Below are 20,346 nucleotides of genomic sequence, written 5' to 3' on the forward strand. Positions count from 1 at the left end.
ATTTATTGCTTTGCACTCTTAATTACAGACATTTAATTGCCTGAGTTATGTCTTTACAGGAACTATTTAGTAATAAAAATGTAACTGATATCAGTTCTGAGTTGTTTTAAAGCCTCCTGGGCATAGATGAGTTCAGAGCTGAATGCGTCCTTGTCTCATGAGTCTAGAGACCATTTATCAAACAACACTACAGCAATAAAATAACCTGACCACAAATGTTTTGGGAGGCCCTGTGCCAGGGAAATGAAGAAGTACTTTAAGTTTGTCAGAGAAACTTGAGGTTTAAATGTTAGTGGTGATGTTACCCATATTGTACCACCACTCCTTTGAAACCATGCAGTGCTGTCACATATCTCACAAGAAGACTCCATTTGTCCTACATAAACCTTGTAGCAGGAGTTCATTAAGGAACATTTCAGGCAGCTGGTGCTGGAAATCTTGCCGTTGTTTCTTTCAGGTCAGTTCTACACCAAGTTCCAGGGAATCTGAGAGTCACTACTGTCTTGTTTGTAGCACCTATATCATGTCACAAATATGTCTTTTTTTTTTTTAAGTCACTGATTATCAGAAACAAGTGTTTTCATCTGTATGTGTTTTGTGTGTGGGCAGTGAAAGGATAGAGAAGCCATTCCTTCTTAATGAGTATATGTGTGTAATGAATGGAAGAATAACAAGAGAAACAAATTCAGTCTTATTTATTCCTTGTTTTATGACTGCATTTAGAAACCAGAGTCTCACTGTGCTTAGCGATATACAAAAAATACAGCAAAAAGTAGTCCCTTCCTGGGAGAATTTACTGTTTATGTATAAGCCTATAGGCAAGAATAAAAAAGGTGCAGAGACAGGAAATTTGCAAAAATATGTGCATTTATATTCCATTTATATTTATATATATATATGTATATGAAAAAACAGTCATTAACAGCAAGTTGTCATCTAACCATTATAGTGGGTTTATTTCTATAATCCCATATATAAAGCTAGATTGTCTTTTTCTGGAGCAGATATTGAAGCTCCTCGGATCCACTGTCCAGAAAATATTGAGACTGAGACTCTGGAACATCATAACTCTGCTAATATCAGCTGGCAGGTACCAACAGCTGAGGATAACTCTGGAGATGAGGCAAGTTAAAATCTATACATTTGACTGAACCCAGTCTAGTTATTTCAAACTAATTTTATGATCCACTAGAATGTTTCCTGATAAGCAGGAGTAGAAGAAAAATCTGATGAAAAGTTTGTATCTTGAGAATTCAGCATTTTCTGTCTTGGTTAGGGTTATGCAGTCATAGGACACTGCATGGTGTTTAAGTGCATAAAATCTCATATGGTTAATTTATGTGGTCAAAAGAAAGAATGTGCCCTTGTTTATACGATGGAGACAGCTGCTTTAAAAATGATCTCTTAGAATGTGAAGAAGTTTAATAAACTCTTCTCAGAAGGAAGTAAACCAGTTCGTTAATCTAAAAGGCTAACAAGAACACACTGCGATAAGTAAGAACTCATTTCAGCTTCCCAAACGAGAAAGAAAAATCTCATTTTCCTATCAGATGCAAGGTTCAGATGTGGGCCTTTGGCTAGTATGGGTATCAGAGGTCCGGAAATGGAGTTACAAGGAAAACTTGCTCCAGAGCTGTTTCATAAAGAGTAACGTTCCCTACAGGCTCAGACATGATCAAGTTACAGCAACTGAATGCTTTATCATGACTCAGCAGAGGAACTGTGCTTTTAATTTGCTGCAAACACATGAGTTTTCTTCACTTGGAAACTGTGACCTATCCCAGTAGAGAAGGTTTAAGTTCACACAACTCAGGTACTGCAACTCTGCTGATGCAGGGCCATTCGTTGAACTGCAGAAAACAAGTGCCTTAGCTCTTAGTTGTAGCTCATTTGTCAAAGCCACAGTTGTCAAATAAGCTGCTTTGCTCACATGAAACCAGTTCTCTCAAAGAGAAGTTTCTTAAGGCAGTTCTAACCCATATGAAAGAGCTGTAGACAGCATGTAAGTGTCATTTACTCCAAATGTAGGGTTTCTTTGCCATGCCAGAATGTTTTGAAGCATCTGTGGGCCGTTGACTTATAAACATAGGTAGATAAAAACTGGATATGTAAGTACTTACAGTTCACAACCATCCTCTCCACTCATCTCCCAGGTCTGCTGCCCTTGTAGCTGGAGAGCTGAACTGCAGACAAAGAATGTTCTGGGCTGGCACAGTGTGTGTTCAGTGCAAAGAGGCAGACAAGAGTCAGTCCTCAGTTTTCTTAATGCACAGTGCTGTAAACTGCAGCAGGTCTGTCCAAATCCTGACTGAGCAAATCCCTGTTGCTATAAAGAAGGCAGTCTTGAGAAGGGGAGCAGAGCACTCTGTTGTTAAATCCACCCTCTTTACTTGAAGGGGCTGTTTGCATTAAGAGTGAGTAGGCTTGACATTGAAGGATACTGTTTTGTGGCCATTTCTTGAAATATGAGTGTCATGATTACTAACCAGCTTTGTTTTTTAAATAACAAATGTTTTCCTGTAAAAGGTTTCAGTTCACGTTACCCCAGCTTTCGTACCACCGTTTCTTCTCCCAGTTGGCGAAGTTGCCATTACTTACACAGCAGCTGATAAGTCAGGCAATGAGGCAAGCTGTACATTCAATGTCAAGGTTATTGGTAAGTGCTGCTAAAAATCACTGGGTAGGAGTCTGTCATGGTTGAAACCTTCTAATTTTGTGCAGAAATAGACTGTGAGTCACTGTGGCCTTTACTTGTGCAGGTGTAAGCCCAAGATTACTATCATCTCCATAAATGCTTTTCTGGTCTTGGGTCACCATTTACACAGTGTGCAGTCATTGCTCCCAGATGTTCAGTTTGGGTTGTATTTTGCTTTGTTGTTCATTCTGAATGTTAAGATTTCTCCTCACACTGGTAGATTAAAGGCTTTATTGTTTTGCCAGTTATTGCCTTCATCATATATACCTTTTTTTTTCATCTTGAAAGACTCCCAACGAAATTTCCAAGGTTCCCGCACATGGCTGGTGCAAATCATTGTTCAAGTATTTCTGTCAGACAGCTGTGTTATTCAGCAGTTCTGTTAAACAAGGTTTGCTCTGAAGAAAGCAAACAGAATGCAGAAACCATGAGTTCAGCGAAAGAATTGGTATTGTCCATTCCCTCAGCACCTACTAGTTGCAGCAGCTTACAAGTGTGCACCAAATTTTGTTGTATCTTCTGATGTGAACTTAAAACTGCTGTTTACCTGACTTCTTCTGATTATAGATTTCATTTGAGTGTGGCAGCAGTTCAGTAAGCTAATGTCATGCCATCCCTTCAAATTCTGCAGATGCAGAACCTCCTGTAATTGACAGATGCAGATCTCCACCACCCATGCAAGCAGTAGAGAATGAGTACCCAGCAACATGGGAAGAACCACAGTTTTCAGATAATTCAGGTGAGATAGAGCACCCCAAAACATGCACACAACAGTGAAAGGCTAGGAAACTCCAACCTGTTCACCCTTGATCCCCTGGAGTTTACAATTTTTTGATGGTCTTTTAACTTATTTTTAAGAACACATAATTTGGAAGACACGCTGCCATTTCCTTCTCCATTTGTGAAGCTTGGGCGTGAGCAACCATCTTTTATTTATTGATGTGTTAGGTTGTCTTTTAACTCGTGTAGGTTCTCCACTGACTATCACTAGGAGTCATGCACCTGGAGATCTCTTTCCTAAAGGAGAGACAACAGTTCAATACACAGCTGTGGATCCCTCTGGCAATAACAGGACATGTGAAATCCACATTGTCATCAAAGGTTTGTTGTCTTAAGCTTCTGGTCGAGAGTGTATGGTATTGTTTTAACTGACTATCATAAAGAATGTAATGCTACTCCACTTTTTCATTTAATATCCACTTTTTCTTCTAGTTATTCCCAGTTTATGTTGGAGTAACTTGAAGACAGTCAGGATATTTGTTAGTACTAATGAATAAGTTGTCTAAGACTGAAGCAGCACAGCAGTAATTTGGTCCTATAAACTCAAATTAGGTGTAAAAGCACTGAAATTATGATTCATTAAGCAGTATAACTTACAATAATGGATCAATATTTTTTTCTTAGTGACAGATACCATGTGAAAGGAATTAATAGGTGTTACTGAAGTCTTACTTCAAATCGGTAGTTAAAAAGGAAAACTGTGAAAATATTTCCGTAATCACCTACAAATATTGTAGCACATACTAGAACACACTTCAGATTTTAGAAGCTGCCTGTACCTACAGATATACTGGTGCATTTGCATTTATTGCATAGACACCTTTTCCCCACAGTTTACTTTCATCTTTAAAAGCCAAACAATAGTTTGGCAGATAAAGTATTAAGGATGAAAATTCTACTACATCTCTGCTCTCTAGTGCTTATGTCTCAGTTGGACATCCGTATAAAAGAATCTGTTAGTGAAGAGAGAATTTAAAATTATGCAGACTAGAATTTTGGCTGTAGGTTTTAGAAAAGGTTGGATGTGCTAATTTCTGATTTGCTGGAAATCTTAGCAAGAACAATCTTGTGCTTAGAATTGCATTATTCAAGTTCTACACCACCTCAGACTTTTTGTGGTTCAGTGTTTGTGACACAATGTTTTCAGATGTTCACAATCTCCTTCACATCTGGAGTGTAAATTAACTGAGATTTTACAGTCAGTCCCTCCTAAGATCATCCTGACAAGTCCATGTGTTGTTGCAATAGTGCAAATGGATAATGTTTAGTTTCAGAATTCAAGTTGTAATACAGTTTACTAGAATTCATTGTATGGAAGTTCATGTAAAGATTTAGGTTAATGTTTTGTATTATTTTAGTAAGTACATGCTTGAGCACACAGATTTGCAGGAAAAAGTAGAGAAGGGTTTTGGTCTTGCGTTTCTGAATCTTTTTAATTTCTCATATGTATCACAATTTTTTTTAAACTCTTCATGTTTCTGGATTTCAAAATCCAGTGGCAGAGTTTGAGAACAATTTAGCAGTAGCCTGATACTGCTTTTCTGGAAGTAACAAATAGTACTTCCATGGACTTCAACAGAAACAAGATCAGGTTGATACTAGGTACTTTCGGAAATCCTATCACTGCTGGTTTTCTCTGTGCATGCTTACTTCACCACATTCATCAATATATATAATCTTCATATTTTTCATAGGTTCTCCCTGTGAAATCTCTTTTGAGCCTGTGAATGGTGATTTTGTATGTACATCAGATGAAGTGGGAGTTAATTGCACATTGCACTGTGCAGAGGGTTATAGCTTTTCAGAAGGATCAAGTGAAAACTACTATTGTGCATATGAGGATGGTGTCTGGAAGCCACCTTATTCTCCAGAGTGGCCTGGCTGCTCTTGTAAGTCTTATTGTTACTCGAATCTGCAACTCACCAAACATTATGTTTAATGAGGAAGTAAATGAAAATATTTTAGAAATTATGACTGTGTTTCATGATAACAAATCTCTGTCCTCTGCCTCCAAATTGTTACAAATGTTGTGAAAGAATGCCTGGAAGTCCCTAAATGTTATTTCAGAAGCTCTCTAGAACACAAAAATAGCAGTGAATTTGAATCCTTGGAATCCCAAAATAGCAAAGATGGCAACATAGACAAGGTCTGTCGTTTTGAATTGCAATTTGAAAGCGTTTGTTTATGAACACTTAACAATAGGAATTTCAACAGTATAGGAATAGGAATCTTTTCAATAGGAATTTCAACAGTATTTGCAACTTATTGATCCAAATGCACTGTGCGTGCTGTACTTACATATCTAATTATCACCAAATCAGAAGCATTTATGTATTTTCTTAAAGATGGACACAGGCAAAACTTCAGCTCTGAAATTTCACAGCTTTGGTGACATTTTAATAAATGTATTAGAGCTTCATATGAAGCCAGTCTTGGTACCATGTTGCATCCCCTTCCATCAGAGTATATTTCTTGGTTTCAGAAAACAAGAGCAGCGTTTCAGTTATGAGCAAATGAGAGTTACGTTTCAGAACTATCTATCAATTCAAAATTAATAACTTGGACACTTAGGACCTTTAATTTGCTTAAATACTGAATGAGAATTTTTCATATTTAGCCTAGCAGCATTAGTAATAGGACTTTTAATATTCATTGCTTCTCTCTCAGTAAAAAGTAAGTACAGAGTTCAGCTGACAGCTCACACGTTTCTTCCATTAAGAAAATGCTGAAATAGAAAAATGACAGACCTTTTTAAATGTCTGTTAGCTTTCCCGATAAATTTGATGCCTGCCAGAGGGTCTGTCATGTTTAAACCTGGCCAGCAACTAAGCACCACACAGCCCCTCGCTCACTCCCCCCGGTGGGATCGGGGAGAGAATCGGAAGATTAAAAGTGAGATAAAGGCAGTTTATTTAATAGGCAAAGCAAAAGCTGAGGGCACAAGCAAAGCAAAATGAAGAATTCATTCACCACTTCCCATGGGTTGGGCAGGCAGGTGTCCAGCCATCTCCAGGGAAACAGGGCTCCATCACACCTAACATTTACTTAGGAAGACAAACACCAATACTCCAAATGTCCCCCCCTTCCTTCTTCTTCCCCCAGCCTTATATGCTGAGCATGACATCATATGGTGTGGGACATCCCTTTGGTCAGCTGGGGTCAGCTGTCCTGGCTGTGTCCCCTCCCAGCTCCTTGTGCACTCCCAGCCCACTCGCTGGTCGGGTGGGGTGAGGAGCAGAAAACTCTTGTGTAAGCGCTGCTCACCAATAATGAAAACATCCCTGAATTATCAGCACTGTTCCAGTACAAGTCTAAAACACAGCCCCATACTAGTTTCTGTGGAGAAAATTAACTCTATCCCAGGCAAAACACTGAACTGCATTGCCTGAGGTATGAGTGATCCATTTTCATGTATGCAGTACTGGGAATTTAGGTTCTTAGTTTAGTGTATTCCAGTTTTAGCCTGAGTAATCTGAGCTCTGAAACTCTTGCACAGACCAGTAAAAATTTATTTCTCCAACATTTTTCAGTAAATCGTTTTGCAAACCATGGCTTCAAATCCTTTGAGATGCTCTACAAAGCAACACGATGTGATGACAACAATCTTCTAAACAGCTTTACTGATGCATTCCAGAGTGCACTTGGTAAAATGGTAGGTTAGTAAATACTCCTTCCTTTTACATAATTTTTAAAAATGTACCTTGTTGTTACTTTTCCCAACTAACTAATTTCAAACAAGGAAAATACAACAGAAACCTGAAAATGAAATTTGTGCTTTTTCAGAAGAAAACAAGTTTCCTTTAAAAACAAAGATGATTCCATGGCAGTTTAATGTAATTCAGTTCAGTCTTCAATGTGGAGTTATATAGGATAGAATTGATGGAAGTGTCCAAGTACCTTAGGGACCTGGCGCTCATAGATTTTCAGTAGGCTTCCAGAGAGAACCTGTGCAGTTTGGAAAACCCCAGTCAATTGTCCCCTAACCTCAGTGTTGTTTCTGAAGGTTGGATGTGGTTGTAAAATAGATGTATTTTATATAGAAGATGTATAACACATCCATATAATATAAATGAATATACATGTATACAAATAGATAAATTCCACATTTGGGGCCTAAGTCCAGGCACTTAAATCCAGTAGTAGTGGTTTAAATAATTTGCTCAGGCTTCTTGAGTTTCTGAGTTCTCACTCTTATCATTAAGAACTGCAGGGCACTGAGTTTAGAAGAGTAGCATGTTCCTTCTCTACTGTGTCTCTTGCCTTCCACTTCAGTATCACAATCTGCCCTTTTAATCCATGAGTCTGACTGCAGCTGCAAAGCAGAAGCAGCAGGACTCTGAGTTGTGGTTTCAGGAATGGATGTCCAGGCCTAGTGTGGTAACATCTCGCCAGATGAGAACACTGGGCACTTACAGATTTTGTGCAGGACAAGGCCCATATGCTAAAAGCTTCTCTACTAACTGAAAAGCATTATTAGCACATATAACTAATGGGCAAACTCCTGCAACTTTGGAATATATGGCAGTAGCCCTTGTCAAATGCCTGAAAACTTACATAACATCTCAGGCAATCTCTGACACTTGGACTTCTTATTCTCTTGCCTTGCTTCAGGTTTGTTCCCTTCCAGTAGAGAAATCTTGGTTGGTTTTACTTCTGTTCCTTTCCCTAAAAGCCAGCTACCACCAGGTTCCAGTGCTTAGAAAGTTACTATTGGCAAGCAGAAGATGATAAAGAAAAATGCTTAGTGACCTACCCAAGCAATTACATTAAAAATGCAGTGATCTGGGAAAACAGTCAGAAGGCTGTTTTAAATATGCCTATTCCAATTCCCAAGTATTAGAAATTCTAGCAAGATCTGAAAAGGGGGGAGGAATCAGCAGAGGCCATCAAAATCAAAAGCCATTCCAAAACACAACCTAGAGCCCAACTTGCTAGAAACTTTTCCAGAAAAACCAAGAAATGCAGATATTATCAAAAATCATGCATTCATCTATTCTTATCTAATCTCCACTGCTTTTGTGGAGAGAAGAAATCAACAGTACCAGAAAGGTTTCTGTCAAATTTTCTGTCCTGTGGTTTCTGACCTTCTCAGATGATTTTCCCTGTCCTCTGAGGTCTCTTGGTGGAATGCATGAGTCCCTTTCCATGGGTAGCTATGAAGAAAGAAGGTTTGAAAGCTAGAAGCGAAGTGACAGCATTGTTGTAAACCTGACAGAATTACAGTTACATAGCTGGAAAAAACACAGATGTTGTCAAACATGTGAGCTCTCCTGTTATCTTCAGCAGGGGAAACAAACCTGAACTTATCTCTGTATTTTGGGATTTCACATGCAAGACTGGTTAATGGGATGAACATCTTCTCTTATAAAAAAGATCGTCTATAACAAAGAGCTTGTATGCCTACAAGTTGGCCTCTTATTTCCCAGTTGTATCAATGGGACATACTTCTTTCAGCAGACCTTGCCAGGGTTGTAAGAGGCATGAAAGGGGAAACCTAGTGTCACTGGCAGGACCAGTGCTTTACATTGTAACTGAAGTTTTTATAAGTCAGAGGAGGGGGCTACGTGGTTTTATTTTTTAATGTTATTTTTTAATGTTATTCTTCTTTGTGTTGGAAAGGTCCCATCATTCTGTAATGATGTTGATGATATTGACTGCAGATTGGAAGATCAGACGCAGAAACATTGCTTGGAATATAATTACAATTACGAAAATGGATTTGCCATTGGTAATTACTGATCACACAGATTCTTAGCCATCCAGGTTTAATGCGGCATAATTCCTTTTGTCTGAAGTACCCAATGTGTTGTGTGAGATATTTTTTTAAAATAACTATAGACCTCTTAAGACAGTAAGTAATTACATAATAGTTTTCATAACAATATTATGGAACTGTTTGCAGTCTGGTTTTGATACTGCTTCCAATGTAGTGTAGAGGAAAAGTTTACTGAGATGCCTCATGCTGGGAGGGGAAAAAAAGCATACACACATACAGTCCTACAAACCTGCTTGGTTAGCCTGGAAGAAATCAGCTTTTTAAAAACATACAGTTTCAAAACAAAATACTGAAAAAGTATAATAAATTATTCTGGAGATTGTTAAGAAAATGAGGAGCTTCCTTGACGCTGTTTCAGACCAGCACAGAACCCTCCCACTGTAGTTACACAAGCTTAAGGTTGCCCATTAGCTGTGAAATGGCTTCCTGTGTGCAAGGCACATTTTGCAGGACGGCTGTAGCTATTTCAGAGTGAAAGCCGTGACAATCCTAGTGATTGTTTCTACTTTGCTTTATGCCAAGCAAGTTGTCATTTTCAGTCCATTTTCGAACGGGTTTGTGTCCATGTTGTACTGCTGTTGTCCTTGGCATTTCTAAGTCCCACGGGGGTGCTCAGACCAGAAAGGCTAAAAACAGATAACTTACATTACCTATCTTAGCAGGAGGCATTTTGGCAGATCATTAGCCTAGGTACACTGTCACAGAACAGTAGATATTTCACAAGTTTATAGTGGAGTTACTTGGTAGAGCTTCCTGCTCATTCTCACCTTCTAGACATGCTTCACTGAGTTTGAGAGCGCATTTGTTTGTTATCAGACACAGGAGGGAGGAGCTGGGTGTTCAGTTTGCAGTTCTCATCAGAGTAAGGCTGAATATTGGAGACACCTGGAGCTAACTTGTAAAGGCACTTGGAGGAAACAGTGTTGAGGACATGGAATGTAGGGCCCTATTCTCTTCTGGTTCATGTCAACCTCTTATCAGAATAACCCTGTTGATGTTTTTCTGGAGTTTCTCGTGATTTTAAACTGGGATGGCAGGAGAGGAGAACCCTCTTCAAGTCATAAGAGACAGCAGTTTAGAAAATCAGTTGTGGAATACTCACACAGTATTAACCACAAAGCTGTGGGTGTTAACTTGTCCTAGTTTCCACTGTAAATTAAGCATAATCTAGGTGAATACTAATGGGTAATTAGCAGAATTTTTTTATGTCTTCATGTTTTTAAAAAAAGAGCTAGATCAATGGAATAGACCGTGCACCTCTAGATTTAGTAATTATGAAAAGGTAGATTATGTACAGAAAAAATTGTTCAATTGTTTCTGGTTGAAAGTGTGTTAGAGGCGACAGACAATATACAGGGGGTGGGTTTGATTCACTATGTGTAACAGGAAATGCCTTTCTTGGGGGGAATAAACACATAAGGTAATGCTACTAGCCTTTTCTGAGAGGACGGACAATGGTAGAAGTATTCAGGAGTTGTGAGAGTTGCAATGGAGACATGTGGCATAGGCCGTGCTATCTGTAATAGAGCAGGAAGAAGAAGATAGAGCAATATAGAATTGCTTAAGAAGATGTTGCTGGTAGGTGAGGGCCCATGCAAGACAGGGAAAGAGTTGCAACCTGTAACTTTTATAGGAGTATTTCTTTAAAGCTTTGGCTAACTACGCAAGATTCAGGATCTCTAGGACACCAGTTAGGAGTGAGACTGGTTTTTCCTTTTTCTTTAGTCAAAATGCTGGAACAATAGGCACTTGTGCAGAGGCAAAGCCCGCGTGCATCATCTGAACCTTTGAACAGACCCCATTCTATTGGTGATGTATTTTAGAAGCAAGTACAGGCACTTATTTTCCACATGACATTGCTTCTCTTTATGTTCTTTCTTAATGCTTCACAGGACCTGCTGGCTGGGGGGCAGCAAACCAGCTGGATTATTCGTATGATGATTTTGTTGATGCAGCGCAAGAAGACTTATCCAGGCATCTCTCTGCCTCTGTAAAGGCAGCACCTGCTCGAGTCAAAAGGCATAAGCTGAATGTTCCAATGACCGACCACAAAATCAAGTTAATATTTAACATCACAGGTGGGAGAAGTCAGAATGTCATCCTTCTTCCATTCCTTATTTTATAAAACAAGTTTCTAACACATTCAGTAAAACTTAGCCTTCAGTTCACAAAGCCTGCTGGAGATGCAGTTGACAGTTTTCTGGAGACATTCATAGCCCCATTTCATCACAGACTTTCTGCTTGGGGGAAAGATCACAGCCTTGTGTTCATGGAGAGCATTGTGCACATGGCCTGCTTTCCACTTTCTATTGGCAAGCGTGAGTGTTGCACTCTTGATATACTCCAGGGAGCAGTGGAAGTGCTGACTGTAAAATCTGTGTGCTTCTTGTGTTTTCTGTTTATATCCCAGCTAGCGTGCCACTGCCTGATGAAAGGAATGATACATTGGAATTAGAAAACCAGCAACGGCTCCTTAAAACTCTGGAGACGATCACAAACAGGCTGAATAAGACTCTTAATAGGGAACCCATGTATTCTTTTCAGTTTGCATCAGAACTCATTGTAGCTGACAGCAACTCACTGGAGACCGAGAAGGCTTTTCTTTTCTGCAGGCCTGGTTCTGTACTGAGGGGAAGAATGTGTGGTAAGCCAGATGCCTTGCTCCTTACATGTATTTAGAATCCTTTTGAAAAGCAAGGGTTTAGAGGATGTTTGCAGAGGGTTATGATTTGACACAGTCCAGTGCTTGTGGTCTCCCACAACAAAAAACTGCAAAAATGCTTTGCGCAGTTTGACTTCCAGAGGATGTTTATGTTCCTAACCAAGGCCTGTGGAAGAAGGATGCTTTTCTACCCAGGATTCCACTCCCATGGGGAGATAAAGCATATCTACACTTGGTGATATAGAGGAAAACAGTGCTTGGTATGCAGTCTTTTAACCCTATTAGTCTTGTGGGTGATGTGTAGCTATGATAGGGGATTGGTTACCGTTTCCTGTGCATAGTGAGATCTTTGCAGTGTTCCAGAGAGGTAACCCATTTGCTGAGGAATGGAGTCACATTTCACATAAATAGGGTTTGACTAAATGGGAACTCCAGAGGCAAGACAAGTATGTATGATTGTACATTCTGAAGGGAACCTTATGTTTCCAACGTTACAGTCAACTGCCCTTCGGGTACCTATTACTCTCTGGAGCATCATACCTGTGAAAGCTGCTGGACTGGATCCTACCAAGATGAGGAAGGGCAGCTGGAATGCAAAAGTTGCCCATCTGGTAGCTATACTGAGTATCTACACTCTCGGAGCATCTCTGAATGCAAAGGTGAGAACTTTGTCTTCTTCTGACAGCCACTTCTGAATGCCTGGTGGCATCCTTTTGGTCCCTATTGTGGGATTATTGGAATGAGGTTAGCCTGTGAAATGAGGAGCAGTCCTAACTGCCCCTTGATGCATACGTAAAGAGAAAAACCCAGGTTTTCACCACTGCTGTGGCGTGCAGAGTGCCTGAGCAGATGTTTTAAGAAGAGCTGGCCTTTGAAGCTTTGTTTCATTTCTGTCTTCATTCTGTGAGACTGTGAGCCCATTTCGCAGAGACTACTACACTTAAAATAATGCCATTCTTGTCCTTGCCAGCCCCTCTCAACCCTACCATGATCTCAGAGATTAAATGTCTGCATCCTGTGCTACAGCGCTCTGGCACTGAGCACCTCAGCACCACTCTCTCTTTGTTACTTGTTCTGAAAAAGAAGTTGCTAGTTTTATTTCCTGTTCATTTTCTTATCATTAATTATGTTGATTCAAAATAAGTAACTGAGTTGCAGTAAATCATCTGTGAAGCTGACTGGAAAAGAATTAACTGGTTTAATAATTCACAGATTCACTATCAGTAACTTACCACAATTACATTTTTTTAATAACTTACACAATTACTTTGGTGTTTTGGGTTTTTTTGCTCTTTGTACCCATGAAGTCCTTCAGAGTAGGGTAAACTCTAAAAATAAATGTCCCTGTGACATGTATTGTGATTTCATCATTATTTTCAGAGGTTAAGAGCCATGTTTCCTGTTGGACATTGCTTAATCTTTATTAATTCTTCTGCCGTACAGCTCAGTGCAAGCAGGGAACTTACTCAGCTAATGGTCTTGAGACCTGTGAAACATGTCCACTTGGCACATATCAGCCAGCATTTGGATCCAGGAATTGCATCTCTTGCCCAGAAAATACATCAACGGTAAAAAGAGGTGCAGTGGATGTCTCAGCTTGTGGAGGTTTGTAACAAAGGTGCTATGAAATTTTTAAAGTTAAATTCTAAAAATTTCTAAATATTGTTTAAACATCAGCTAATGCAATCCAATTCATCTGCCTGAGATTGAATTCTACTTCCGGTTAAATGAGGACCAAGCAGCATTTCCCAGCAAAATGATAGGTGATTTCCTCATACCCTGTTTATTCAAATGCCCTCCTTCTGGTTTGCAGGATGGACTCTTATCTAAAGATTAATAAAATGAGATATGTGATGGGTACCTACGTGAAAATAAAACCTTTTCCTTACAGTAGAGAAAGGGAATGACAGGATGTCTGTCACTGTTATCTCCAGAACAGCTTCCACATCTTCTGTACAAAAATACTGAATTTTAACACAGTTTGTTCCATAACTTTTTTCAAGAAATTGACCTCAACTGTCTTTATGAAGCTTTGCCAGAAAGATTCCCAGGGAAACAGTCTGCAGGGATTAATAGTACAAAAAAGTCTTGTCTTTTGTTCTTGCTCCTTCTTGAAGGAAAAACAAAACAAAACCCCGCCAGGTGTGAGAGACAAAGTTGTATTTGAAAGCTGTCCCCAGAGCAGCAAAAGAAATAGATAGAAATACTTCCCAGATAATTCTGTAGTCCTCTGAGACTTGAGTCACCTAACAGCACAACTTAAATTAGCATCTCCTAGAGTTGTGAATTCCTGGGAGGTTTCACCCTATTCCTTTAGGTCTCAGGAAAGACTATAAGGGGAGATGAGAAAATGACAAGAAAGAGGTGGGGAGAGGTAGAGTTGGGGTGCAAGTGATCACTCACAAAATGTCCTTTTGTTCTTGCAGTACCATGTCTTGCAGGCGAGTTCTCTCGTACAGGTTTGACACCTTGCTATCCTTGTCCCAGAGACTACTATCAACCAGACACAGGAAAGTCCTACTGCTTGTCTTGTCCCTTTTATGGAACAACTACTGTCATTGGTGCCAGATCCATCACAGATTGTTCAAGTAAGCCAAATTATCTCTGATGGAGAAAGTGAATAAAGGGAAAATCTAAAAGATAGCCAGCAGTAGTCTTAACAGAAAACATCCCACTTACTGTCGTAACAAACGTAGACCTTCCATTTCAACCAGTGAAGTTCACAGCTGGTTTCGCGTCCTGGTGTTGCCTCTGTGTTATGTAGAAGAAGTGACTGTGTGACACATACCAAGGCTTAATAACAGTGTACATATACAGAGTATATATACACGCACACATTGCATATGTGTACTATATATATAAACTATAAAGACATATATATACACACAAATACATACACAAATATGTATATGCATGTATGTGTGTCTATAAATACACACAAAATATATTTTATATGTACATACACATACATGTGGTATAGAAATGTACATGCTTACAAATACGTATTTGTGTAAGAGACACATAAAATACTATGTGCTTACTGTAGAGTTTGCTTTTTAGTCCCACAAATTAACTTTTTTCAGTGTATCTTTAGATGTGTTAGTAACGTGATTATTATGCCCTCATGGAATAGGGACCTTGCCATACAGTATTATTAAAAGCACCTTCATATCTTTCCTCTTTAGGTTTTGGCTCTACTTTTTCAGCAGCTGAGGAAAGCGTAATGATGGTACCAGCCTCTCCAGAAAATATCAGCAAGCAGTACAAAGTCAGCAGTCAGGCAAGGACAAGATCTATTTTCCAGTGTTATCTCAAATGAAAGAAAGAGTGCCTTATGCAGCAGTAAATGAGTAAGGTCTTTTGAAATGTAATTGTTATGCTGACTTTATTCCTGAAGAGATGAGAGTGATGGTCATGAGGGGAATGTTCAACTTCTCTTTGTAATCATAGAAGCACTTTCACTGAACAAAGGAGGCTGCATCAGCTACTGTCAGTCTTAAATTCTGGACTTGAAGCCTTCATCTGATGTATTAAATATTTATCACACTTTTCAAAGAAATGTAAACTCCATGGAGGAGGTTCAGCCAATCCATTAAAAGTAGATTGACCATTTGCAGTCATCTGATGTCTTCCATATGCTGAATTCCAGAAAATGCTACCAGGCATCTAAGTCCCAGTTGTAAAATCTTTGGTTTACTTACTGGAACATAGATACACTTGAGAGGAGGCAAGCAGAGCTCGCTTCTGCTGTGAGTACCCCCTTTGAATCACAGGCAGGTCCTCATGTGATAGAAACTACTTCAGTGATGTTTGCCAGGCATGCCCCTTACCCCCAGCATCTCCCCTCCAGTCTGTAACTCTGACAAGACTGGTTTTTTTTTAATCTAAAGTTAGGATATTGTGTAAACAGGACCAAAGTTGACTGATGATAAATTTGGCCTGAACCATACAGACAAGTGACAAACTGATCTCCTGTGGTTTTAGTTCACCATTTACTCAAGGGCTTTGCTGAACTCAGGTTTGCTATGTTAGAAAAAATAACACCACACAGTGAAGTTCCCCACCAGTTCACCTGATGACCAGTAGCAGGAAGTGATTAGCCAGTGTGAAATGATACAAATCATATAAAAGATGATGTAATAATAATGCAAATGTAAATATATTATTATAACATAACATAATGTGTTGTTATAAATGTTATTAAAAATAACATAATGTGACATAATGTAAAACGTCATTTGTGAATGATAGCTAAGAAAGTTGTAAGGAAACAACCACGATGATCATATTTTGCTAAGTAAAAGGTCATTTTAAAATAACAATTCAGATTCCTGGTATTTTTCTCTAGGAGAAAAAATGGTTGGTGTGCTGAGGAGACAAAGAGGAAGAGCTAGGAGTTAATGCCAGTGACTTTTTTTCCCCAGCATTCCAAAGTGACTATAGGGTGTGCAGTTTAAAATCAGAATATTTTGTTCCACTTGTATTTCCATCTTTACTGTAATTGTATCATTTTTTCCTCTGGCAGGTTTTTCATGAGTGTTTCCTGGAACCCTGCCACAACAATGGGACATGCAAACAGTTGGGAAGTGGATATATTTGCATATGCCCACTTGGATATACAGGTAAGAAATTGAGAAGCATGTGAAGGAGCTAAAATGTCTCCGTGCCCTTAACATGAGCAAGCATAAAGGAGCAACATATTTCAGGGCAAGAGTATAGCCTAACTAATTGAAATGTCCATCACAGATTTACCATATGTAATTACTAAGAAAAGAAATAGTTCCTCACATTCTTGCTGAATTATGTTGTGTTTGGCACAAAAGGATTTTGAATGGGATTTTTTTTAGTGGAGTTAGTGGATTTGAAAATCCTGTCACTTGGCAATACCTATGATTAGCAAATCCGGAAATTTGCACTCTAAACAGCTAACCCCACTGTATCTGCCTGTACTGCGCTTCACTGTTAGCTTCCCAGTTGCTTCAAAACAGATGACTTATTATTCAGCTATTATCAAGAAGTGATAATCTCTGTTACTCGTGATGGGTATTAAGTGCCACTATCTGGAACTGATCAGTCTGTTGCCCAGTGTGCATCATACATTTCTAATAGCATTTTGACTCAAGTCTGTGTTAAAACACAATCTAATGAGAAGATAATAAACCTGAATGTCTGGTAATATATGCAATTAATCAATCACATTTTCCTACATCATGTAGTCATGACTTCTATGTTTTTGAACAATTTCAAATTTTTCTCCCTGTTCTCAGTCCTTTATTCTGCATTCTAGGCTTGAAATGTGAAACAGAAGTTGATGAGTGTAAATCATCTCCTTGTCACAACAATGCAATGTGTAAAGACGGCATTGGGACCTTTGTTTGCCATTGTCAACCAGGCTATTCGGGTAATTTGCTTCACTTCATAGGTCTTCATCAGACAGTCATTGTTTCTGTGCCTAATAGATAACACAAAACACAGGGCTGTATAATTCCAGATCCCTGGAATTATAACAGGAAGGCACTCTGATCTACAGGTTAGAGTAAGGTTCTATTGTACGTGAAGAGGTTTTAAAATAAAAAGATGAGCATTCAAGGACAGTCAGTGTGCATGGTTGTGCATGTATGCTTCTGTTTTGTGAGATTTCTTGTCTGAAAAAAAAAAAAGAATGACATTTTGGGAATTAGTAAATACTGACAGAGATTGTGAGACTGAATAAGGCCTGACTAGACAAAGCATTTATGCAGTTGCTTTACTACACCCCTATGAGTAAGTGAGTGGGATTTTCTTATCTCTTTTTCTCAGTCTTTTTAACTCTCTCCTGCATGCAAGTTGAAGTTACTGAAATCTGTGGGGAAACTGGCATGCTTGAGTACTTTGCCAAAACAGCGCCTAATTTCTAAATATTGAAGTAAACTATTGAGGAGATAATTCTGTGTCATTAATAAAAAGACCTGCTGTTTCCTATCAGAAAGGGTTTCCCTCATTTTTCATGTTTATGGCTATACATTTATCGACAGCAACGCTTGCTGGATACTTTTTAAACCTTATAAAGGGGAACCACAGGCTTTGCCTTTTTCACATTCCAGCGTCTAAATAACACATACTATCTCTTTAGATGTTTGCAGTAATGTAGGCAAACATGGAATTTTGTCACCTGATCTCAATAACCTTTTGTTATGCAAGCAGCATGGTGCTGTTCTGTCTTCCACATTCAGTCACTGAAGCATGCAGACCTTGAGTAAGTCTGGATCATGCCTTATAACCCTTGCTGTTTGAAGGTCTCTTGTGTGAGGAAGACATAAATGAATGTAGCTCCAGACCGTGTTTGAATGGAGCCCACTGTGTTGATGGCAAGAATGGTTACCGCTGCACTTGTGCAAAAGGGTTCACAGGTACACCTTTTTCTGTTTAAGTCACTCTTTCTGACCAAAAAAGATGTCTTCCTACCCTGTCCAATATATTTCAATCTCATTACTATATATTACATGTGTTATATGTTGATACGGATATACTAGATTCCCTAGGTCTATGTAATCTCTCAAGAGTCCCTGTAGTGTAAGTGTGGCTTCAGAAGGATTTACTAAGTGATCAGTCTTCTAGTGCTAATTTTTCCATGTAATCACTGTGAGATGTTGAGGAAAGAATAAGGACATTCACATGTGTGCAAATTGTTATTTTTAATTTTAGTTTAAAAAATTAAAATAATATAACAGTAGCCAATATGGTCTATATTAAAACAACTCCCCATCTCCATACTCAGATTTCTACTGCTTTCATAGATTTCTGTAACAAATAGTCATATCTGTTGATTATCATGTTGCCAGAAAGCTCCACTATAAAATCACACGCAGTTTCTTCATTCTTCAGTGCTTATAACATAAAGCCTCTTTTACAGCAGAAATCCAGAGTCATGTGTTTCTGGCTTTCATGTTTCTCCTTAAGAGTTAAGGTTCCAGCTAAACGTCTTTTGTAGCAGCTTTTCCTTAGTTACTCACTGTAGTTTCTCAGGTCATTTCCTGATTCAGCCCGAATTAATCACATAGTGGGCAATATCTGTTAAAATTCCCCACAGTTCGCTGAGTGTTAATTTCTACAACTACAAAGATGGTTCCTGTAATTCTTTTATGACCACTTAACCTTAGTTAATTGAGTAAATCCCAAACCTGCATGGCTACCTAGGTGTTTGCTGTTTCCCAGAAGATCAGCAACAGTCCATAAAAACAGAGATGGGTTAGTAATCTTCTTTCTCAGGTTAATTCAAAGTAGAGCTGTGACTTTGTTCTTTTCTTCTTAGGTGCTCACTGTGAAATGGAGGTCAATGAATGCCTTTCAAACCCGTGTCTTAATAGGGCTATTTGTGAAGATCGAGTTGGCAGTTTCTCCTGCAAGTGCCTCCCAGGTTTTACTGGTGTCTTGTGTGAAAGAAACATCGATGAGTGTCTCAGCAGACCCTGTAGGAATGGAGCTACATGCAGAGATGGTATCAACAGCTTCAGGTGAAAAACAGATGATTGATGTAATACAATGTGGAAAGTCAGATATGTTGTGGTGCTTCAGCCTTCTAAGATTTCAGCAAGGCATTTGGCAGCCTGATCCAATATAACTGGTCCCCTTATGCACACTAAAGGGGTTGTTAAAAGGCAAGAAAATAAATCCTAGTGTCCCCACTCTTTAAAAGTTCCAAGGCAGACAGCAAAGAAAATGTGCAGGGTTTGAAATGTAAGCATGGTATGACTGCAATGTTTTAATATGGTTCTTCCAAAAGAAATTCACTTTCCCAAGCTTCAAGGGCTTGTTTTGCTTTCCACTAGAAGAATAGGTAATGACCAGTTATGTACCTGATAATATTACATTCCTGTAGGCTGCATGACAGGGATAGTGGTACATAATGAGAATACAGAGATTAAAATACAAATACCAATGGAATCTTCTGAATATTTCTTTTTATGTTTTAGGGTATCTGAGCTCAGATCAGAAGTTACAAATACCAATAGCAGTGTCATATCCTAGATCACTATAGAGACAGAGAGATGGACCAGCTGTTACTGTCTGGGTTTAATAACTCTTTCCTTCCCCAAAGCCCCATAAGTTTTGGTGCCTTTCAAACATCTTGGTTTTCCAAGTACCAGAGGTTTTGGTGCCTTTATACTGCCTTGGTTTTCCCTCAGTATAAGCATATATGTCTGAAAAGTCCAGTACCTGTCCTCTGTAATTCTGTGAACTGTAGAAAGCGTGATTCACTCACAGGAGTGCAGTGATTCCTCTCCCAGTTTCATTTGAAGAAACACAAACGCTGTGTTTAAATATTGTATTGTCCCTATCAGGAAGAAGTATTATGCAGCTAATAGAACACACACATACTTAAAGGAACAACCAAAATAAAACTCCATTAATTCTGTAGTATCTCTTCTATTGATTTTTTTTTCCAGTATATGC

General features: G+C 38.9%; 1 protein-coding gene across 1 annotated transcript in view; it reads left to right on the top strand.

Moving 5' to 3' along the window:
* Positions 1-20,346, top strand: part of SVEP1 (sushi, von Willebrand factor type A, EGF and pentraxin domain containing 1) — a 131,095-nt gene that overhangs the window by 55,686 nt on the left and 55,063 nt on the right. Inside the window, exons 8-24 of the mRNA XM_064439582.1 lie at positions 1,005-1,123; positions 2,527-2,656; positions 3,327-3,434; positions 3,665-3,796; positions 5,170-5,364; positions 7,006-7,127; positions 9,095-9,203; positions 11,144-11,329; positions 11,662-11,895; positions 12,411-12,572; positions 13,357-13,518; positions 14,340-14,501; positions 15,099-15,193; positions 16,439-16,535; positions 17,201-17,314; positions 18,189-18,302; positions 19,205-19,406. Coding sequence (XP_064295652.1) covers positions 1,005-1,123; positions 2,527-2,656; positions 3,327-3,434; positions 3,665-3,796; positions 5,170-5,364; positions 7,006-7,127; positions 9,095-9,203; positions 11,144-11,329; positions 11,662-11,895; positions 12,411-12,572; positions 13,357-13,518; positions 14,340-14,501; positions 15,099-15,193; positions 16,439-16,535; positions 17,201-17,314; positions 18,189-18,302; positions 19,205-19,406 — 2,443 coding nt within the window. The remainder of the gene's footprint in view (positions 1-1,004; positions 1,124-2,526; positions 2,657-3,326; positions 3,435-3,664; positions 3,797-5,169; positions 5,365-7,005; positions 7,128-9,094; positions 9,204-11,143; positions 11,330-11,661; positions 11,896-12,410; positions 12,573-13,356; positions 13,519-14,339; positions 14,502-15,098; positions 15,194-16,438; positions 16,536-17,200; positions 17,315-18,188; positions 18,303-19,204; positions 19,407-20,346) is intronic.

The sequence above is a fragment of the Phalacrocorax carbo genome, chromosome Z, assembly GCF_963921805.1.
Source record: "Phalacrocorax carbo chromosome Z, bPhaCar2.1, whole genome shotgun sequence".
Lineage (NCBI taxonomy): Eukaryota > Metazoa > Chordata > Aves > Suliformes > Phalacrocoracidae > Phalacrocorax > Phalacrocorax carbo.